This window comes from Solea senegalensis, linkage group LG9 (assembly GCF_019176455.1).
Source record: "Solea senegalensis isolate Sse05_10M linkage group LG9, IFAPA_SoseM_1, whole genome shotgun sequence".
Taxonomy (NCBI): Eukaryota; Metazoa; Chordata; class Actinopteri; order Pleuronectiformes; family Soleidae; genus Solea; species Solea senegalensis.
The window spans coordinates 9,199,088-9,217,277 of record NC_058029.1 but is presented as its reverse complement, the minus strand read 5'-3'; the positions used below and the strand labels follow the sequence as shown (position 1 = coordinate 9,217,277).

Below are 18,190 nucleotides of genomic sequence, written 5' to 3'. Positions count from 1 at the left end.
TTACAAACTTACTTCCACACTATCAGTTTAATCAACACCTTTTCCTTTCATTTTTGCTTTTAAAAATACTGTCGAAATCCATATTTATAACAGTTTTCACACCTTTTAGATTTATTCAGAATAAATTTCCCTCAAATTAGCTTTGTTTGACCCTGTGATTCCAAACCAGATTTTAAAGTTAAACTCACCAGGCTTCCCATATTCTCACATTTAGCCAGTTTTGGAGCATATTTTTAGATGTTATCATATTTAATAGAGGAAAGTTTTCATTAAAATTATTAAAAGTCCTTCAGGGTTATACTTTTACCAGTAATGCAACTGATATACAGTATGTTCTGTATTTGCGTATTTCATGTTGTGCTCTAGTCATTCATCTTGTAACTGCTATTTATACAAGGCCCTTTTTCCAAATATGTAATACAGCATACACACAGCAGGGAGAAGTTTGGGGTCCGTCATTCATCATAGTGTCTTTTATTCTTCTGTCCTGTTTACTTAGTGCTGGCTGCACAACAGCTGCCTTTTCAATTGAAAATCCATTTTATGATAGTCTTTTTTTTAACTGAATTAACACTGTGATAGTATCACTCTGTAATGTAGCAGTGATGGATTATTCGTCTCAAGCTAGATAATGTTTTGTGTTTTGAAATAAAGCAGACACTGGATGTGACGTACTGTAGTAACTCCACAAGTAATGAGACGAGTAATGAAATATACTATGGACTCAAAAATCTTTTAGCAATATCTAGTTGGCGTATTTATTGCCTTGATTACTTATTTGTGCACCAGTATAACCCATTCGAGTTGTGTACACTGTTGTGATTGCAAATAGGTGTCTCTCCCTCCTACAAGAAACAGGTCAAGTCAGTGGGAGAGAGATTTACCATTTTCTCCGGAGCAATTACTGTCTCGCAGAGAGCTTGACTGCAAAAGCAGCTCTAATTCACAGGCACCTCAGCAGGGCTGCACTTTATTCTACGCACATTAGCACAGCCCACACCAGGAATAGCAGCGACTTCAAAAACAAGCGTTCATTCCAAGCATGTTGAAAATTAAATGTGTCCCCCTGAGCTGTGTTTTCTGAGCACTTTGATGGTATTTAGCCGGTCATTTCTGACAGTATTGTCTGCCCAGCAGACAAGTATGTGCCAGTGCAATGCTTCTGACACAGTGATCTCATTCAGCCTCCAGAGGCTGTGACATCATCAGAGGCAACTGATAATGTACCATTGGCTGAAGACTTGGTGCCACTGTTAATTATGGTGCTCCACTCAACTGTTGTGTTTCTGTTACAAAAATGACTAATACGGCCCAACGTTGCCAGTAAACAGACAATAGTAAACTGGGTCACATCAATGAGGCGAGTATTGTGGAGAGACTGCACAGTTTGTCAAGATGTGTTTTATATTTTTGGATGGCAGACGTTCACACAGACAGGATAGTATCAGTTTTCTCAGGAAAGCAAATATAACACTTCTTTCAAAGCCACAGTATTTCTCTTGTTTTCATAGCCTTGCGCTTGTATCGCTGCTCATTTTTGATGCGCCTGTGACCACGTTGTCTTTACTTTGGCAGGTACAGGGTCAGCGGAGAGCCGGAAGCACCGCTCCCACAAGTTCTTGTGTCTGCGGGTGGGGAAGCCCATGAAGAAGACGTTTGTTTCCAATGCCAGCGCCTCCATGCAGCAGTATGCCCAGCAGGGCAAAAAGCATGAGTACTGGTTTGCTGTCCCACGGGAAAGGTCAGTACCTCTGTGAAACCTGCCATTAACCCAGCACACAATGCATTTGAATACATATTATTTCTATTATATCAACTGAAAGCCCCTGATCCTGTGTCCTAAATGTATTTAAAATTTTTAAGCCTATGCTGTACCAGCTTAAAGGAAACACTGTCAAAAGTGGAGGAAATATCCCCATTACATTCCACTATTGAGTTTCTTAAACTCCTTCAGCCCTTTTTTTTTTTATTTGAAACTAATCAAATATGCATTCTTTGTCAGGTCTGACTCCCACTGCGTCCTCTGCACATCTCCCTCTGAAATTATTTATCGTTCATTCACTCTGCAGGGAAACGCACTCTTTCTATTCCTGTGCTGAGTAAACCTATGGTGCATGCAGCACTACGGTTCTGCCCTAGCTGTTGGCCCTGTGCAGTCACTCCTCAGCGACATCCTATTGTGGATGTGTTTCATGAGGTCTGTCTGACCTGCACTGAAAACATCGTAGTGTTGCCCTCCATCTGAGATTGAAAACTGTCTTGCTTGTACGTCACGTCATGGCTGCGTGTTTTCCTCACGATGCATCGCACAGGACGCACAGTTGCCGAGTCAGCAGTCTCCATAATTATATTAGCGCTATTTGCACTGTCAGGAGACACATTACAAGAAAATATGTGTCTCCACATAACTTGGGCAACATGTTTATGTAGGGAATTCATTTTAATTAATGAACCACTTATGGCTTAATCTGCTGAGTCATTTGTTTTTTTGATTTTTAAGGCAAACCCTGGAGCCATATCTGAAACACAGCAAAAAGTGTTCTCTGGCTGCAGCACGGATTGAACACTATAACTGTCTTTTTGGAACAGGAACAGAACATACTGTCATTGGTGAGGAGCGAGGGTTTGACCCAAGCTGCACAACACATGTCCTCTTTTCTGCACACGTGTACACGAGTGTACTGCAGCAGCACACGCGGTGCTCTGTCTCTCGAGCTACTAATCACATTTGAATCTGACAAACAGGCATGTCCTTTTCATTTAGTCATGGCACCAGAAATGCATCTTTGGTTATGTGGTATGCTGAATGGCGTAATGACACTGAAATCTCCCTCACTTCATTATCCACTGTGAACTTCAGACATCTTGCTTGTTAAAGGGTTGTTGTTTCCATGCACAGGTTGCCTGGCAACAGCAATTCTCACCTGGTAAACAAGTTTGCTGCGATGCTCGCTGCTCTTTGGCATTGATAGCCCAGGGACAAGGCAGAGTAGAATTAAAAGTAGAATTTAAAACATGTTCCTACTTATTCTTTGAACTTTAGTTTCTCTCTCTCTCTCTCAGTGCAAGAAGACTTTAGTGTGTGGGAGGAATGACCATAATCCGTTCACACGGACATCACACAGCGGTTTATAGTTTCTTTTCTTGCAATGCTTCATGACCTAGATGGGAAGTGACCCGCTTCATGTGTCTTTAAATGTCCTCGCAGTGGTGTGAGGGGAAAAGAAGGCTATTGAATGAGCCATACACAATGAAGATCATCAATGCAGCTCAGCCTACTGAGTCTGCCACATCTCTTTCATGTTTACCAGCCGTAGCAGTGTGTAACACAGTCTGTCGTCTCCATTTGTGTTCAGCCTCTTCATGGGTTACGCTCTACTATCATATAACCTTAACTGCTAACATACATGGCTGACAAAAAAAAGCTTCCTCTTTCGCTGCATGACTGGTTAGCAGAAGAGGGGGAAGGGTCAAATTTACATGTTAGGCAGTTGCAGGAGATAACAGATGTGTTTATATCTTCATCATAAGAGTTGACCATTGTAAGAAAACTGATAATCCATTGTGTGTTGTATTAAAACTTCTCAAATAAGCATTTCCACATGAAAAAAAAGGAATGTGTGAAGTGATAACGTGTGATGAAGAAGATGTGTTGCTTTGGTTGAATGGCCAAGGCATCACTGATTTGGTTTAGTCTTATCTTTATTTATTAACAACAACTTTGTACATTTCATGTCTGAAAAGGAGCAGGAAAGGAGCGTAAACTTATCAAGTTCATATTTTCTTTAAACTTAATGTTTAACAAAGCTTTTTAATCGGTCAGGTTTAGCGTATACTATTATTAACTTCCAATAAATCCACTTTACAGCAGACGGCTGATGAACACGGTGAAACATTTGGTAGCTTAGCAGCAGATTTATCAGAGGACTTTCCTGTAAAGGTTACAACTAAAGTGCAGGACATCGCCTCATTATCGAGCTGAACAAGCACAGTTTTGCTTAAACGCTCAATCGCCGGTGGTTATCAAGTTGGTCGAGTCATCCAAGGCTTTTTTCAAGTGTGGTTGGTATGTTCACTGCATTTGACTAATTTCAAACATGCACAAGTATGAAAGCAGTAGAGCAGCATATTTTAAAAAACAGAGTTTAATACATAATCCAGATTAAAACAAACTCACTGATTGAGTGAATGTATAAATTATTAAACTTCTAATAAAATTTCCCCGTCCTTAATGTGCTATTACATCTGACTATAATTACATTTTCATATTTCATGCATTGATTGTGTTGCTTAGACATGTTCTTACAGCATGTGCAGTACGACAGGTCTGCCATTAAGGTTTGCTTATGCTTAATGTTGGATATACGTTCGGAGCCTTCTGCTCATATTCTAGTGTAACTTAGTCCATATTAGTGCATGTCCTCTGAATCTTACAGACACAAACAAAAGGGATGAGATGGAGCAGTGTCACCAGAAATCATGGGGTGACGGTGTAGTCGCAACACTTATAGAAAGATGACTGTTGCACACATGTAAGAAATTATAACAATGACTGAAGATTTTTAGAGATTTTACAAGTTGGTCATTTTCCTCTTTATTATTAGCACATTAGCACATCCTCTTCTGCCATTACCGTTGTGAGAAACTCCCGGCTCTGTGTTGCCCTCCAGTGGATGTATTGCAACAGTCATGCCAACATACAATGCACATGGAAGTCTGTTTTTCATATGTGAAAGCAGAATAAAGGAGCATTTACACTTTGTGTTTTAGTATAAGGTTCCAATGCTTCCTCTGTCATTCTCTGCTGGCTGACACTGCTACAGCCAAAAAGAAAAAAACAGACTGAAATGAGGATGGCAGGTGGGGGGCTCCTACATAGAAGTAGACTCCTGCAGAGGAGCTGGCCCTCTGCAGTAATGAGGGTTGCTCATATAAAAAAATAACCAGGGAAAAAGTTATTTCCCTGTCTGTGAACACCATTAAGCTCCTAGTAGCCTCCTTCAGTAAAAGTTGTAGCCAAGTTGCTGCTAATCTGCAGAGCCGGTTCGGTTTTGCAGCATAATTTAAGATGGTGATTAAAACTGGGTAAGAAGCGAACCACTGTTGCAGTTACTAACAGTCACTAATCACGAATCCTGTTTCGTAGTGCAGGCCTGTGGTGTTGGTGAAGAAGAAACTAGCTCTAATGAGAATGAAAATGAAATCCAGAAATACTAAAACTGCTCGTGTCTTTATGACGTGTAAAAAAGCAACTGTCTGCTAATACGTTCACTGTAACAACTTAACAACTGGATAATATATGAATGTCATGTGCTTAAATCTTATTGTGCCACCCCTTCAGTGGTCCACTAATGAAATGAATGCAAGTTTAACAATGTGTAACAGTATTTCTTCCAAAACTAGATGCCTACATTTCTGATTCACAAGCCTCCCTGCACAAAGTAATAGCTTGAGTTGCAGGATATTTGTAAACAGAAATAAACAGTGTCCCAAAGGCACAGCACTTGTTACAACTCAGTAGTGTAAGCGGAGCGGAAGCAAGATGTTTTCAAACTTCTTATAGTAGTAAAGGATTCCTGAAGATGCTCAGAAGCCTGATTCACTTAGTAATTTATTTGTACCATCCCTTGTCTCGTGTTTATCCCCGTGTCTCCACCTGCAGGTCAGACCACCTGTACGTATTCTTCATGCAGTGGAGTCCAGACATGTTCAGTGAGGGAGTCGGGGGCGTGGGACAAGAGCCCGGCTTTATGGTCGTCAAGAAGAATGAGGTGTCTGAGATGGAAAAGGATGAGCCCATCACTGACCTTAATGTCAAGGAGTGGGAGGTAAGGTCTCCGGAGCTAAAACTGCTCACTCACTTTGCTTACAGTGCATCTGTTGTTTTGTCTTACGGCTCACAGACATGGATTAAGTATAGTCCTCCACTATGGATTAATCCATATCCTGTGAAGCCAGAATCTCACCTGGTGTATTGTTAAGTTTATCGTTACGTATTAAATGATGTGTTAAATTACTGTGTTGATTTTCTTTCGTTATGTAGTCTAAGTGTACTGTGCTGATTTTTGGTTTTTAACAGTGCAGTCAAGTTTTGTGTATTCTGTGTGTGTGTTTTGCACCTTTTGTGTACCACTGCATATTTCCTTATTTGATGGTTAACATTTTTTTTGCCGTGAACTTTTTAATCACATGTATTTTCCGTTCACACGTAATTTCTGTGAACACTTGCTTTGCTTGGAAATGTGCTTCTCTCAACTTCCAACCAAAGTGTTTTGCATGTTTGTGTAATTGTTTATGCTTCTTAGTCGGTATAGTTTCATCACACGTGTGACTGTGGCTGGTGCTGGTCAGCGTTTGGCAACTTTTATTTGCTGAATGGAACAGGCATATAATTATGCTCGACTTGTGCAGAGAATGCAGTCATTGAGCAAAGGAACTGTTTTAACTGAATTGTTGTGGGTTCAATCATTCTTCCTCTTTGCCCGTTATTGTAGATTGACAGAAAGTTTAAGTGAGACAAGGATGCATAGACACAGCTGTCCATCGAGATTTATAGCACTATTAGTGCATGTTGCTGCAACGTGCACAGCTTGGGTGGGTTTTGGTCAAATAAGGTTGTTGAGAAGTCTGTGGATAATGAAAAGGATGCATTCACTGTGTGAGGGAAATAAAAAAAAAAAATCTCTGGAAGCAGTAGCCAGGATTTATTTTATTTATCATGGTCGACCGATTTGTTTGTCCTTGGACTTAAGGCAAACAGAAGCTACATGATATTTGAACAAGTAAATAGGAACCTGCTGCTCTTGTTTTTCCTGTTAACGACATGTGATTTTAACACTGTCACCTTTCGTGAGAAACATGGGCGTTTTACTGATTTAAAACTCTTAATATTCAACAACTAATGCATTTTCCATGTAGTGAATTTGAATAATTGTATTCCCTTCACCAAGGAGGTTGTGTTTTGATCTTGTTTGGCTGTCTATCTGTTTGTTTGTCTGCCTGTCTGTGTATCTGTCTGCAAGCAGAGTAACCACCAGAAAGTAAACCACCAATTTGTATCACATTTTCTAGGAGATGTAGGTCATGACAAAGGCAGCAATTATTATGTTTTGGGGGTGATACAAATCTGAATTCAGATTAGGTGTTGTGTGTTCAGATGCTGTTCAGCACACAGTGCCTTGGTTTAACCAAGTGATTATTTGAGCTACTGTTGTCTTCCTGTCATTTCACTGTCTGGCCATTGTACCCTCTGGCATCAGAAAGGCATTGTTTTGTCCACATAACTGCCACCCACTGGATATTTTCTCTCTCTTTTTTTGGGACAATTATTTTTCAACTCTAGAGATGGTTGTGAGTGGAAAATCCCAGTAAATCAAACATTCCTGAAATACTCTACAACACTATCATCAATGTCATGTTGAATGTCACTTAAATCACATTTTTTGCACGTTCTGATGCTCAGAAATTCTGCAGGTCATTTTGACCATGTCTACAAGCTCAGATGCACTGAGTTACTGCCTTGTTAAACTGGCTGATTAGGTATGTGTGTGTTTACAGGCAGTTGAATTTAAATAACCTAAAGAAGTGGCAGTTGAGACATATTTTGTTTCCTGTTTTTGACCAAAACGTCAAGAGAACGCCCCTCGTGGATTCGTGATGTCACTGTGTCTTTAAAGCTTGTCGTTTGTGGGAGGGTATCGTCGGTTATTTTGGCCAACAGGAAGCCGGCTTCTCTCCTGCCCCGTGTTGTTATTGGCTTTTACCGGTGTCAAACAAATCACAGACGCTGGAGAGGACCCCAGTAGAAAAAAGTGTTTCTATTTTAGTCGCGCGGGCTCCCTCCAGCTGCTTCTTCACGGGGCTAAGAGGGGAGAACTTGAAGGGATTTGTGATGTGACTTTCCAGCTTCAGCCTCGCCCAGAAAGCAAGACATGTTTTCTAGGAGGGTGAAGGACCCAGAGACGTTGTTCTTATTTCATTGTTTTGACTCTCCACTGATGTATGTGTTCTTGTATGTTCTCTTTTTCCTGTTGTTGTTAGCAAGCCATGCTACGTCGCTAGCTGAGCTAACTAGCCTGCTAGCCTTTAGCTGGTCCGGTCTGGTCCCGTCCAGTGACTGAAGTGGCCGCTGCCTGGTCACTGTTTTCAGTCAGAGCTGCTCCTGTCGGCTCGTACGTGGCTATTGGAACCGTTAATTATCGTGTTTGTGCTTGTGTGGAAGTTTCTTGAGCTAAATGCAACTCATGTAGTCATGTACAAGTTTCTTAAACGTGTTTAAAGTAGGGCTGCAGGGTATTATCGGGAAGATATGCAATGTTGAATATGACACTATGGCTTGCGATTGTTAAACAAATACTTCAGTATGTGGTGTTAAGTGTCTTTCTGCTTTGTGTTTACTGCCAACATAGACCTAGACATTAAATAGGCTCTAAACTTACTGGAAAAGTTTCATGCATTATTTCCATTCCAACCAAATGTTTTAATGCCCCTAAAAGATTTTATCCAAGCTTCGACATCTTTTAATATCTGGATTGTTGGGGGGAACAGATACTCATTTACTTTAAAGCTATTGTCATGATCAATAATGAGCCACATGTGCTGCAAGACAGCCGTAAAGAATGGACATAGACTTCCTTTTTGCTGGTTTTACCCAACCAGAAAGTAAGAATATATTAATTAGACACCTGGGGGACACCAGAGGTTTTACTAAACACACCATTTGAATGGAAGTCTATGGGGAAATTATACTACTTCTCACTTTGACATAATTTACAACATCAGTAAACATTTGTCAGTTTTGTAACTTGTGTTCCCACCGGTGTGATTGATTGTGGTTATCGTCCAGTAGGTGCTTGGCACTTAACTTGGCACCTGTGGTGTTGTGAAAGTAGTTTAAAATAAGTGTTGAGACCAGCTGCCAGTTGAAGGCTCTCCTTTTAAACTTGGGTATCACATGGGACGACTTGAAATTCACGTCATGTCACTGGTCTCCTCTGATTAAAAGGCAAAAAGAAATCACATAGTTTCTTCAGCAGGTTCTTATGCTGCTAGCTTACCTATGTTCAGCAGACAAATTTGGCAAATTAAGGTGAATACATATTTTAGTATTGTAGTGCATCCTCTCTGCTGCCTTAGTGAGGGCTGTAAAGAGGCAGTTTATTACCAAAATATTTGCCACAAGATGAGAAAAGTATTGTCTTAGTTGTGTAAAGTAATTGAAAGTACCTGAGTGCTTTTGTAATTATGACAGAACCCTTTCAAATAGACACAAAACTAAGTAATTGCAATACAACATTATTAGTCAATTGTTAAAATATGCTTTATTGCAGTTTTTATAAATATATATACATATATATATACATACATATATGTGTGTATATATATATATATATATATATATATATATATACATATATGTGTGTGTATATATATATATATATATATATATATATATACATACATATGTGTGTGTATATATATATATATACATACATATATGTGTGTATATATATATATATATATACATACATATATGTGTGTGTATATATATATATATATATATATATATAAAAAGAGGCAGAGCTTTTGTCCATGATCTACCCTCTTTGGTTTGTATCCATAAACTATTTGATTTAATGTGCTCAAAAACAGACGATTGTCCCATGTCACTAATCTTACAACACATTACAAAATGTTGTAAAGTTGCAAAAACTTTTTACTAAGGATTTATATAGTTGGTTATCATTTTTAAAATGAAAAACAAGAATCTTACATTGGATCATTAAAAATCCTGAGCTCCTGGAAAGACTGATTATCTGTTGGCTTCCCTTGAGTAACACTTGCTAAATCAATCACAAGAACTGTGTGCTGGCCAGTAAGACGGCATTTTCAAGTCACTCACTGGAATAGTAATGATTTTCTCCATTCATATTTATCCTGATAATTGAAGCTCACTACAATCAACCTTGTAGTTTGTGATAAAATTGTATAACGTTCCATCTCAAGTTTCAAGATGCACTAGCTGTTTAAAGGTACGCCCATGTACATGACTGTACAATTAGGTACATTTGTGGTTTTCATGAGTTTGCTAATCTTTTTTACAAGTCTAGTAATAGCTTTGCTGTTTGTATGAGTACTTGAGGACTATTAAACGCCAACGTATGTTGAGCTGCAGCTTTGGTCGGAGAATGCAGCAGTGTGGGATGTAACTTTCCTGGAATATAGCCATGTTTGTAGGTCAATGTGCTGGTCTGTCTGGGTTTTAGTATTGTGGATTGTTGTTCCTGACAAAAAAAATAGTTTAACATTCATTTATTTGAAGTGTTTTTTTGTAGAGCAATAGACATTAGTCTAGTCATTTCTTGTTGCGATGGTGAATGCTACCATTGAGTTATTGTGCACTTCACAGCCTTCTCACACTCAAGAGTTTCTTAGATTATTTGCATTTGAACTTGATTTAACAAAAGGTTGAGCGAGATTAAAGTTTGCTTTTCCCTTCAGAGCTGTTTTCATTCTTTGGTCAAACATGGTGAACGATTCTCATTTGAAAGGCTTAAATGTGAGTGTGTTGGAAGTAGTAGATTTGATTTAGTTTTTAGTATAACTATGGCATATAACGTTAGAAATATGAAACATTTTACACAAACATGCAAAATGACCACAGCTGATCCCATTATTATTTTTTTTTACCTTAAGTAAACTGCTGATAGTGTCCAAAAGCTATGTTTACATTTTGTTTTTCCAATCCTTCTACATTAACACTGTTGTGAGCACAAGTGTTAACTTAACTCAAAATCACACATCTTAGTTTGAATAATTTCAAACACTCGTAATTTCCTCCCTATAACCACCACTAAAGATGGTAGAGTTTTATGTTCCACATGTTCCTGTCTTTGTACTACCAGGTAGTGTCTCTGACGGAGTACCACCGTCGGATTGACGCTCTAAACAGTGAAGATCTGCGCTCACTCTGCAAACGACTCCAGGTGCCCTGACCAGCCATGTCTTCCCCCTCTGCTCTGCCCAGCCCCGCTGCTGTCTGCACCAACACGGTCTCCTTTAGGCTCCATACTTAAGGCTATAACAGCTGCAGCTGCTGCTGCTGCTGCTGCTGCTGTTGTTACATACTGACATTAAACACACATTTTGCCATTGATTTAAATAAAAATGTTTGAGTAGGTTTTATGAGTGAGAGGCTCTCAAATCTATTCGAACATTTTTATGCAAGCAAAACTGAGAATAACTCGATTCAATCAAGCATTTTGTTAAACCATTTTTATCAGTTCATTACAGAAAAAGTTGGCTTTTTTGGAGTGATGGACCCATGTGAGCCAGCCTTATCTCTTTGTGTCAGGCTTTCCTTTTTAGACCCACTGTCATTAGTACCTCAGTGGTGTAGCCTGCTTATTAGCTAGTGATTATAGTTATTTGTGCTGCTTAGAGACAGATACTGTATATATTTGTATACAGCTAACCAGGAAAATTCAGGAAATTCCCCTTATGTATAAAAAGAAATTTGTCTTTGATGATTAGGTCATCTGGCATTTACGAATGTGGCCTGCATGAGCACTAAACAAGAGACGGTCATAGTAGTGAAGAACAAAGGGATGGTGTATTAGTGGCAGTAAGTCTCCCCTGACAGGGTGACTGATGTTTTGTGAGGACAATGCAGATAGGCACTATTTGAATGAGAACTGAAACATGAGAACGTCCCAGGCATCAGTGGCGAAGCGCTTCACAATCGGCCTCCTTTATTGAGAAAGATAAATAACCCTAACAGTCCGTTGGTCAAAAAAGAAGTCAAACAGTTGAGTGCAAATTATTCATTGGCTTGTTTTGAGTTACTATTCACTTTGCATTCTCATTCGTCTCCCAGACAGTGTCACCACCCACTCTCCCAGTTCTGCCAAATCATTCCCAGTCATTTGGCAGGAAGTTATCTAGCTGCCATCACCAAGTTGTTTGATTAGCACTGTGTTATTTGCAAATGCTACATTTAGAATTTCAGTTTGGCTATCTTTGAAAAAAAAAAAAAGTATTGTAAAATATTTAGTTTTGGTTGCTCAACAAAATGACCTTGTGTTGCCTGTGTGGTTCAGGCCATTATAAAGGTCACTGTTGACTTTCCCACCCCTGCACCATTTGTGTAAAATTAATTTTAACCTCTGTGTTAGTGGTTACTGCTGTAGACAATCTGACGAGTTGTATCTGTTGTGTCACTAGTCTGACAAAGATTGACAACTGTAGCCATAATCAAACCCATCCAGTACCAGTGTTTACTGGGAGCTTAAGTATCTTGTTAGTGCACAATGCTCATCTGACATTTCTTTGTTTTTTTTATAGATCACCACCAAGGAGGAGGTGAACTCCAAACATGGCACGTCCATTAAGACGGATCTAGAGCCAGAAACCTTCAAACCCAATCTCAGAGAACCCAGTGACCTACTGGAGGCTGACCAGATAGAGAAGGTAAAGGTTGTCACTTAAACCTTGATGTCCAATGTTAAACCCAAGTAATTATGACTAGTCTACGTACGTACATCAAGCAATGTAGAGCGCATGAAACAGTAGGTGGTGTTGTAAAACAAACAAGTGCACATTGGAGATGGGAGACATTTACCTAAGTATTAATTTAACTTTTTTCTAGCACAAAAGCACTTTCAACTAACTTACACTTAATGATGCATGATTACAACAGTAATTATACAACTTTGGATCAATTATAGTATACCCTGTTATTAACAGCTTAAAGTCTTATCAATAATCAAAGGAAAAACAATTGATGTTTGTTTGTAAAATGTTTGTTAAGATTTTCTCTCTGTATCTCACCGGCAGCAACCACTGCCAGTGAGATACAGAGAGGACATTTTTGCCTCATTGTTGATTAAGGTGTGGCGTATGACTTGCAGCAGACACACACAAGCACACACACGCATAGAAATACAGCTCCAAATGAGTCCCAGTTGGCATATTGACCAATAGATTGTCAATACGTGGCTTCTTTTAATCACCCTGGGGATGACGCTCGGAGCTCAGGCCCAGCTCACAGCAGAGCAAAGGTGAGCTCAGTTGGGGCTCATGCTTTTGTTTCTAGCCTCCGGATTTCACGACTTTATGACTGGCGGATGTGCTGAACCGACAGGAAAAGAAAAAAGGCCCTGCTAAATTATTATAGATGGAGTAGAGCACTTAAAGGCGTTTGTTTCATACAGCAGAAAACTGTGCTGCATACTGTAAAAAGTTGTTGCCTTAATTCCATGTCTGTTTTATCTGTCCATTAAAATAACGCATACACTACACGGCTCCTCCAGTGCCTTTGTCCGCTTTATCTCCCACTGCACGGCAGCCACTGTTAATCCTTCAGTGTGTCAGCAGCAGGGGCAGCAGGATCTCAGGGAGTGCTGGACCTCTCCCTTTCTCTGGAGGCTGCTCGGTCTGTCTGGAGCCCTGTTACTCTTCTTTAAACACCAGATGGTGTTAAAAGGTCACTGCAGATGTAATTGAGCATTGATGGCTGTGGCCTTTTGGTTTTTCATTTCCTTCTTTCTTTCTTTTTTCTCCCTCCATCCTTCCTTTTTCATCATCCCTTCCCCCACAGCTTGCCAGGAATCTCCCACCGCGGACCATTGGGTACCCATGGACGCTGGCCTTTGGCACATCAAAGCATGGCATGAGCATTAAGACGCTGTACAGAGCCATGCAGGGCCAGGACACCCCGGTGCTCATGGTCATTAAGGACAGCGACGGCCAGGTAAGCTTGCATGTTCAACACAAACACTTTGGTGTTGCACTCCAATATGGATGAATCGACGTCTGACCTTTGTAGCACTAATAATTTCCTATAAGCCCTAATTTTAATCTAAGAGTTAATCACAGTTCCTTGTTGCTCCAGGTATTTGGTGCACTGGCATCCGAGCCCTTTAAGGTCAGCGATGGTTTTTATGGCACAGGAGAGACCTTCCTCTTCACCTTCAACCCAGAGTTTGAGGTGAGGGCTCCGCACTGTTTGAATTTGTTTTATTTTATTTTTAAACTCCAGAATGTCCAAATGCCCCTCAATGGAGAGCTTTAAAGGTCCAGTGCCTAACATTTAGGAGGGTTCTTGGGCAGAAAGTATGTTGTGTAAATAGATCATTGATCATTTAAAATGGAAGTCATTTGGTTTACATAGCTTTAGATATTTACTTCATGCTAGGACATTGCTTTGCAGAGGCCACCACCATTTTCTACAGCCGCCTTAACAGTCACACCAGTGTACTCAAGAAACGGCATAAACCCAACTCATAAATTAATGAAGGAGGAGGAACCTTCAGAGAGAGAGATTAAAAGAGGTGAATGAGTGTTCACATCCTTTCTGGCATACGAGGGCCATCATCGTAGTTCACTGACACACTTGGGAAAGGAAGTGGGTTGCGGAGGAGTCCTTGTGTTTGTTGCACTCTGACCATTAGATGATACTCATTCTTACACACTGGACCTTAAAGCTTATTGTTCAGGATTTTGTCTCACTTTCACAATGCTGTTATCAGCCTTGTTTATAATCTATAATCTGATACCCTGCAGACCTATCGTAGAAACCCAAATAAGGGAATGCTAACTTTATATTGTAATGATGCAGTTTTTCTATTACATTGGATGAGAAACATAGTATGGTATGTCATTGCTTCATTATGGAGTTGTGTGTTGCCATTTTTGACCCATGTCTCTCTCTCTCTCTCTCTCTTTCTCTCTCACATACTCACAAATCCGTCTCTCAAAGTCTGACTGGCTATCGGCAGAACCGAAAGAAATACCACCTGCGTTGGTGGTCCATTAAAATCCATAAAGTTTTTACTGTCCCCAGCAGGCCGTCAGAATCTGACATTAACTTGGTAGATGCGGCTTTCACTGCGGGGTTGTGCACCGAGTATATGGCTCTCAGCGGACATCAGCTCCCGATGCTTATGAGACGAGAGTGTTCTATGTGCGTGTGGCTCCTGCTGACTGGTTCACTTTAAAAGTTGATCGTCTGGCACGTACAGGAGCCTCAGAAGTAATAATCCTACCAGGTTCGATGAAAATCATCCATGCGTTGTTGGCTTCAGAGAGACTGAAGTGTAGTGTGATGCACAGTATGTACAGAGCGATGTAATCACACATTGGCCACAAGTGTTCTGCTCTGCATACGTTAGAATGAACACGTTAGAATTTTAGCACCCTTTTATTAAGCTGTTTTCTCTGTCTACTACAACAAGAATTCACCTCTACCTCACAAATCATTTCTGTAGTGACTTACAGCTCCTCATGCATGCATCTGAGAGTTCTTCAGATGTGTCTAAAAGTTAAACCACGTGCAAACATGGGTGTATTCCGTTCTCGTCAGGGAAAACACTAGTAAATTATGTCAACAATGACAATGTCACGCAGCATCTTCTAATGTGTTTGTGTGTTTGTACTAGGTGTACAAATGGACAGGTGATAACATGTTCTTCATCAAGGGAGACATGGACTCCTTAGCATTTGGTGGAGGAAGGTGAGTTCCTGCTGCTTTCAAAGGACACCATGTAACGCTCGCACTAACACAGATATTATCTGATCATATTTTAGCAGAGACCTGATGTGACCTTGACATAACCTCACTGAAGACTTCTTGTTGTTTTCTCTTCCAGCGGAGAGTTTGGCCTGTGGCTGGATGGAGACCTTTACCACGGCAGAAGTCACTCCTGTAAAACATTTGGGAATCCCATGCTCTCAAAAAAGGAGGATTTCTATGTGCAGGACATAGAGATCTGGGCGTTTGAATAACAAGACAGTTCATCACAGGGAAAAAAACAAGTCCTGTAAAGGGCAAAGTGAGGAGTTCTCCTTTAGAACAATGGCAGTGTCCCAAACCTAACTGCACATCACCGGGCTCTCCAGGCCGGAAGCCAGCTATCGGATGCTTGTTGTGCATTACTACTGCAGTTATTACAGAGCTTTTTTTTTTCTTTTGTGAAAAATTACGTTTGTGTGTATCTTGTTACAGCCTTGTGCAGCGTCTTTACAGAACAGTGGGGTAAAGCAGCGACGGTGGTGGTGGTGGTGGTGAGAGCACTGTGAGATGAGGTTGTATCAGAAAGTTGAGTAGAGGGAAACGGGAGAAAGTAGCACCAGACGTTGAAGAGGGATAGATCATCGACGCTCCTCCTGAAATGAGAGGGGGTGAAGATGATGGCCACTGAGGTTTGGGACTTGTGCGACTACAGAGAACTCGCCTACTGCTGCAGGTTGTGTATCTGAACTTCACAGATCCTCAAGGAGTCCGTCCCCCAACCCCCACCCCACCCCGGCACCTTCACAGATCCCATCTAGAACTCTGCTCATTTGGTAGGATGTAACTCACTGTGCTGTCAGCGTGGACGGAGAGAGACTCATTCATAGGCGGAGAAAAGCAGACAAAACATCGATCACATTCCATTACTCTTGGTGATGGTGGTGGTGTGTGAAAACTAAAGTTGTGATTTGTGGTCAAACACCAGTATACAAAAAAAAAACACATCAGCAGCAGGATACGATGACTCTTAACTCGGAGATGAGAGCATATTCACCACTGGGATGGGGGCTTAGTCTTTTCACACTATAGTACAGTTTTGGGTTTGTCTTCTGAGGCTAAACTTCTAGAGTATCGTGTATTGTAGTCCTCCTGTTGTTCACTGTCATAGCACATCATCTGAAAGCACATCGCTATAATCAGACCACCCATCGTCGTAATGTTCTGTTCAGTGGGTGTACGTGTGAGTCCAGCTCATGGCGGTCCCTCTCGCAGGGAGCGCCCGCTGTACTGTTCGTAGACCGTAACGTGTTGCAATAGATTTGTGGAATATGCAAATAACCTGTCCTGTGACCTCAAACACCTGCAGGTTCGCGGCACTTTCGCCGCCTTCCGCTGCTCTTTCAAGGGAGAAACTTGTAAAGCTTTTACGTCTTGATACACAATTGCTTTTCCGGGTATCGTTTGGAAAGCCTGAGACGTGGGTTAACTGTTTTACATGCATATATGACAATTATATAATGGTATATATGATTATATATATATATGGAGTTATATAATCATATATATTTTGCTGTTAAGTGTGACAGTGACCTATTTGTGCTGATATTTCAGCTGTTACAATATAATGTATATTACCTTGTAAATTAATGTTAAAATAGTTCCTCGTATATACATATATGTGCGTGCACATGCACACATATGTATATATGAAACACATAATGCTATATAAATATATATAAATATATATATATATATAATAAAAGTGTGGATTGGTGGGTTGCTTCTAGCACTTTAATCTGGTGTAAAAGCGTTAAAACCAGGTTCCTAGATTCTCTTAGCAGTAGCTGTACAGTAGTTTCTTTGTTTTTGTTTAGATCATTACGATGTTAACTGTTAGTAGAAAGCTTGCTGCTACCAATATCAATAAGGGTTTGCCCTGACGCTCTGCGCGTCGGACGAGGATGCTGATGTAGGAAGGCAGGGGGGTGGGGGTGGTTGGTTGACCATGGTTGAACACGGTTGAACACACGGCAGAAGGTTTCGGTGTCTCCCCTCATTATGTGCCGTCAACTGAGTCTCCGTAGGTTCAGGTAGGTATGAAGGTAGACTGAGCCCTGATGGCCACATGACATTGTATGTCCAGTACTTACACTCCCCCCCTCTTTCTGGTCTTCCACACCAGTATTTGTGTCCTTGTGGAGAGTCACAAAGAATAATATGGATAATTCTTCCAATTATTTCACCAGAATACAATGTATCAGTGATGTATAAATAACAATAAAGCAGAATTAATTGTTGTAACCTGGGATATGATTGAATTTTGTGATGTGTTTTTAAATAGTATCACTTAGACTGCAACACAAAAGGCTTAAACTAAAAGAAATTAAAATGGCACTTAATTTGTCCGTCAACCACTGCAAGTAAATGAATTCCAGCTGCCCTCAATCACATCCTGAAGTCTGACACCACAGCTCAAAGGTGAGCACATGAACTGCAGCTGCTCACACCGGTGGAGTTTTATCTTATTCCAAAGCAGTGACTTTTGACATATTTGTCATTTCTAATGTGTCCCCAGACCTGTTTTGAAATGCAAACCAATTTCCTAAGCGGAAAACAAAGGGAATGTCATCGACCAACACATGCTGATGTTCATATTGTAGGCACTGCTGTGTGTTATGT

The 18,190-nt window shown here is 40.5% G+C and overlaps 1 protein-coding gene across 4 annotated transcripts in view; it reads left to right on the top strand.

Annotated features, from left to right (window-relative positions):
• Positions 1–17,812, top strand: part of oxr1a (oxidation resistance 1a) — a 125,846-nt gene extending 108,034 nt beyond the window's left edge. For 3 of the 4 annotated variants that reach the window (XM_044033991.1, XM_044033988.1, XM_044033989.1), the window contains 8 exons: positions 1,576–1,741; positions 5,663–5,828; positions 10,905–10,985; positions 12,343–12,468; positions 13,598–13,750; positions 13,892–13,987; positions 15,438–15,511; positions 15,648–17,812. In XM_044033991.1, the coding sequence (XP_043889926.1) occupies positions 1,576–1,741; positions 5,663–5,828; positions 10,905–10,985; positions 12,343–12,468; positions 13,598–13,750; positions 13,892–13,987; positions 15,438–15,511; positions 15,648–15,783 (998 nt within the window). In that variant the 3' untranslated portion in view covers positions 15,784–17,812. The remainder of the gene's footprint in view (positions 1–1,575; positions 1,742–5,662; positions 5,829–10,904; positions 10,986–12,342; positions 12,469–13,597; positions 13,751–13,891; positions 13,988–15,437; positions 15,512–15,647) is intronic. The other variant, XM_044033990.1, reaches the window with a different exon arrangement.
• Positions 17,813–18,190: the final 378 nt, after the last annotated feature.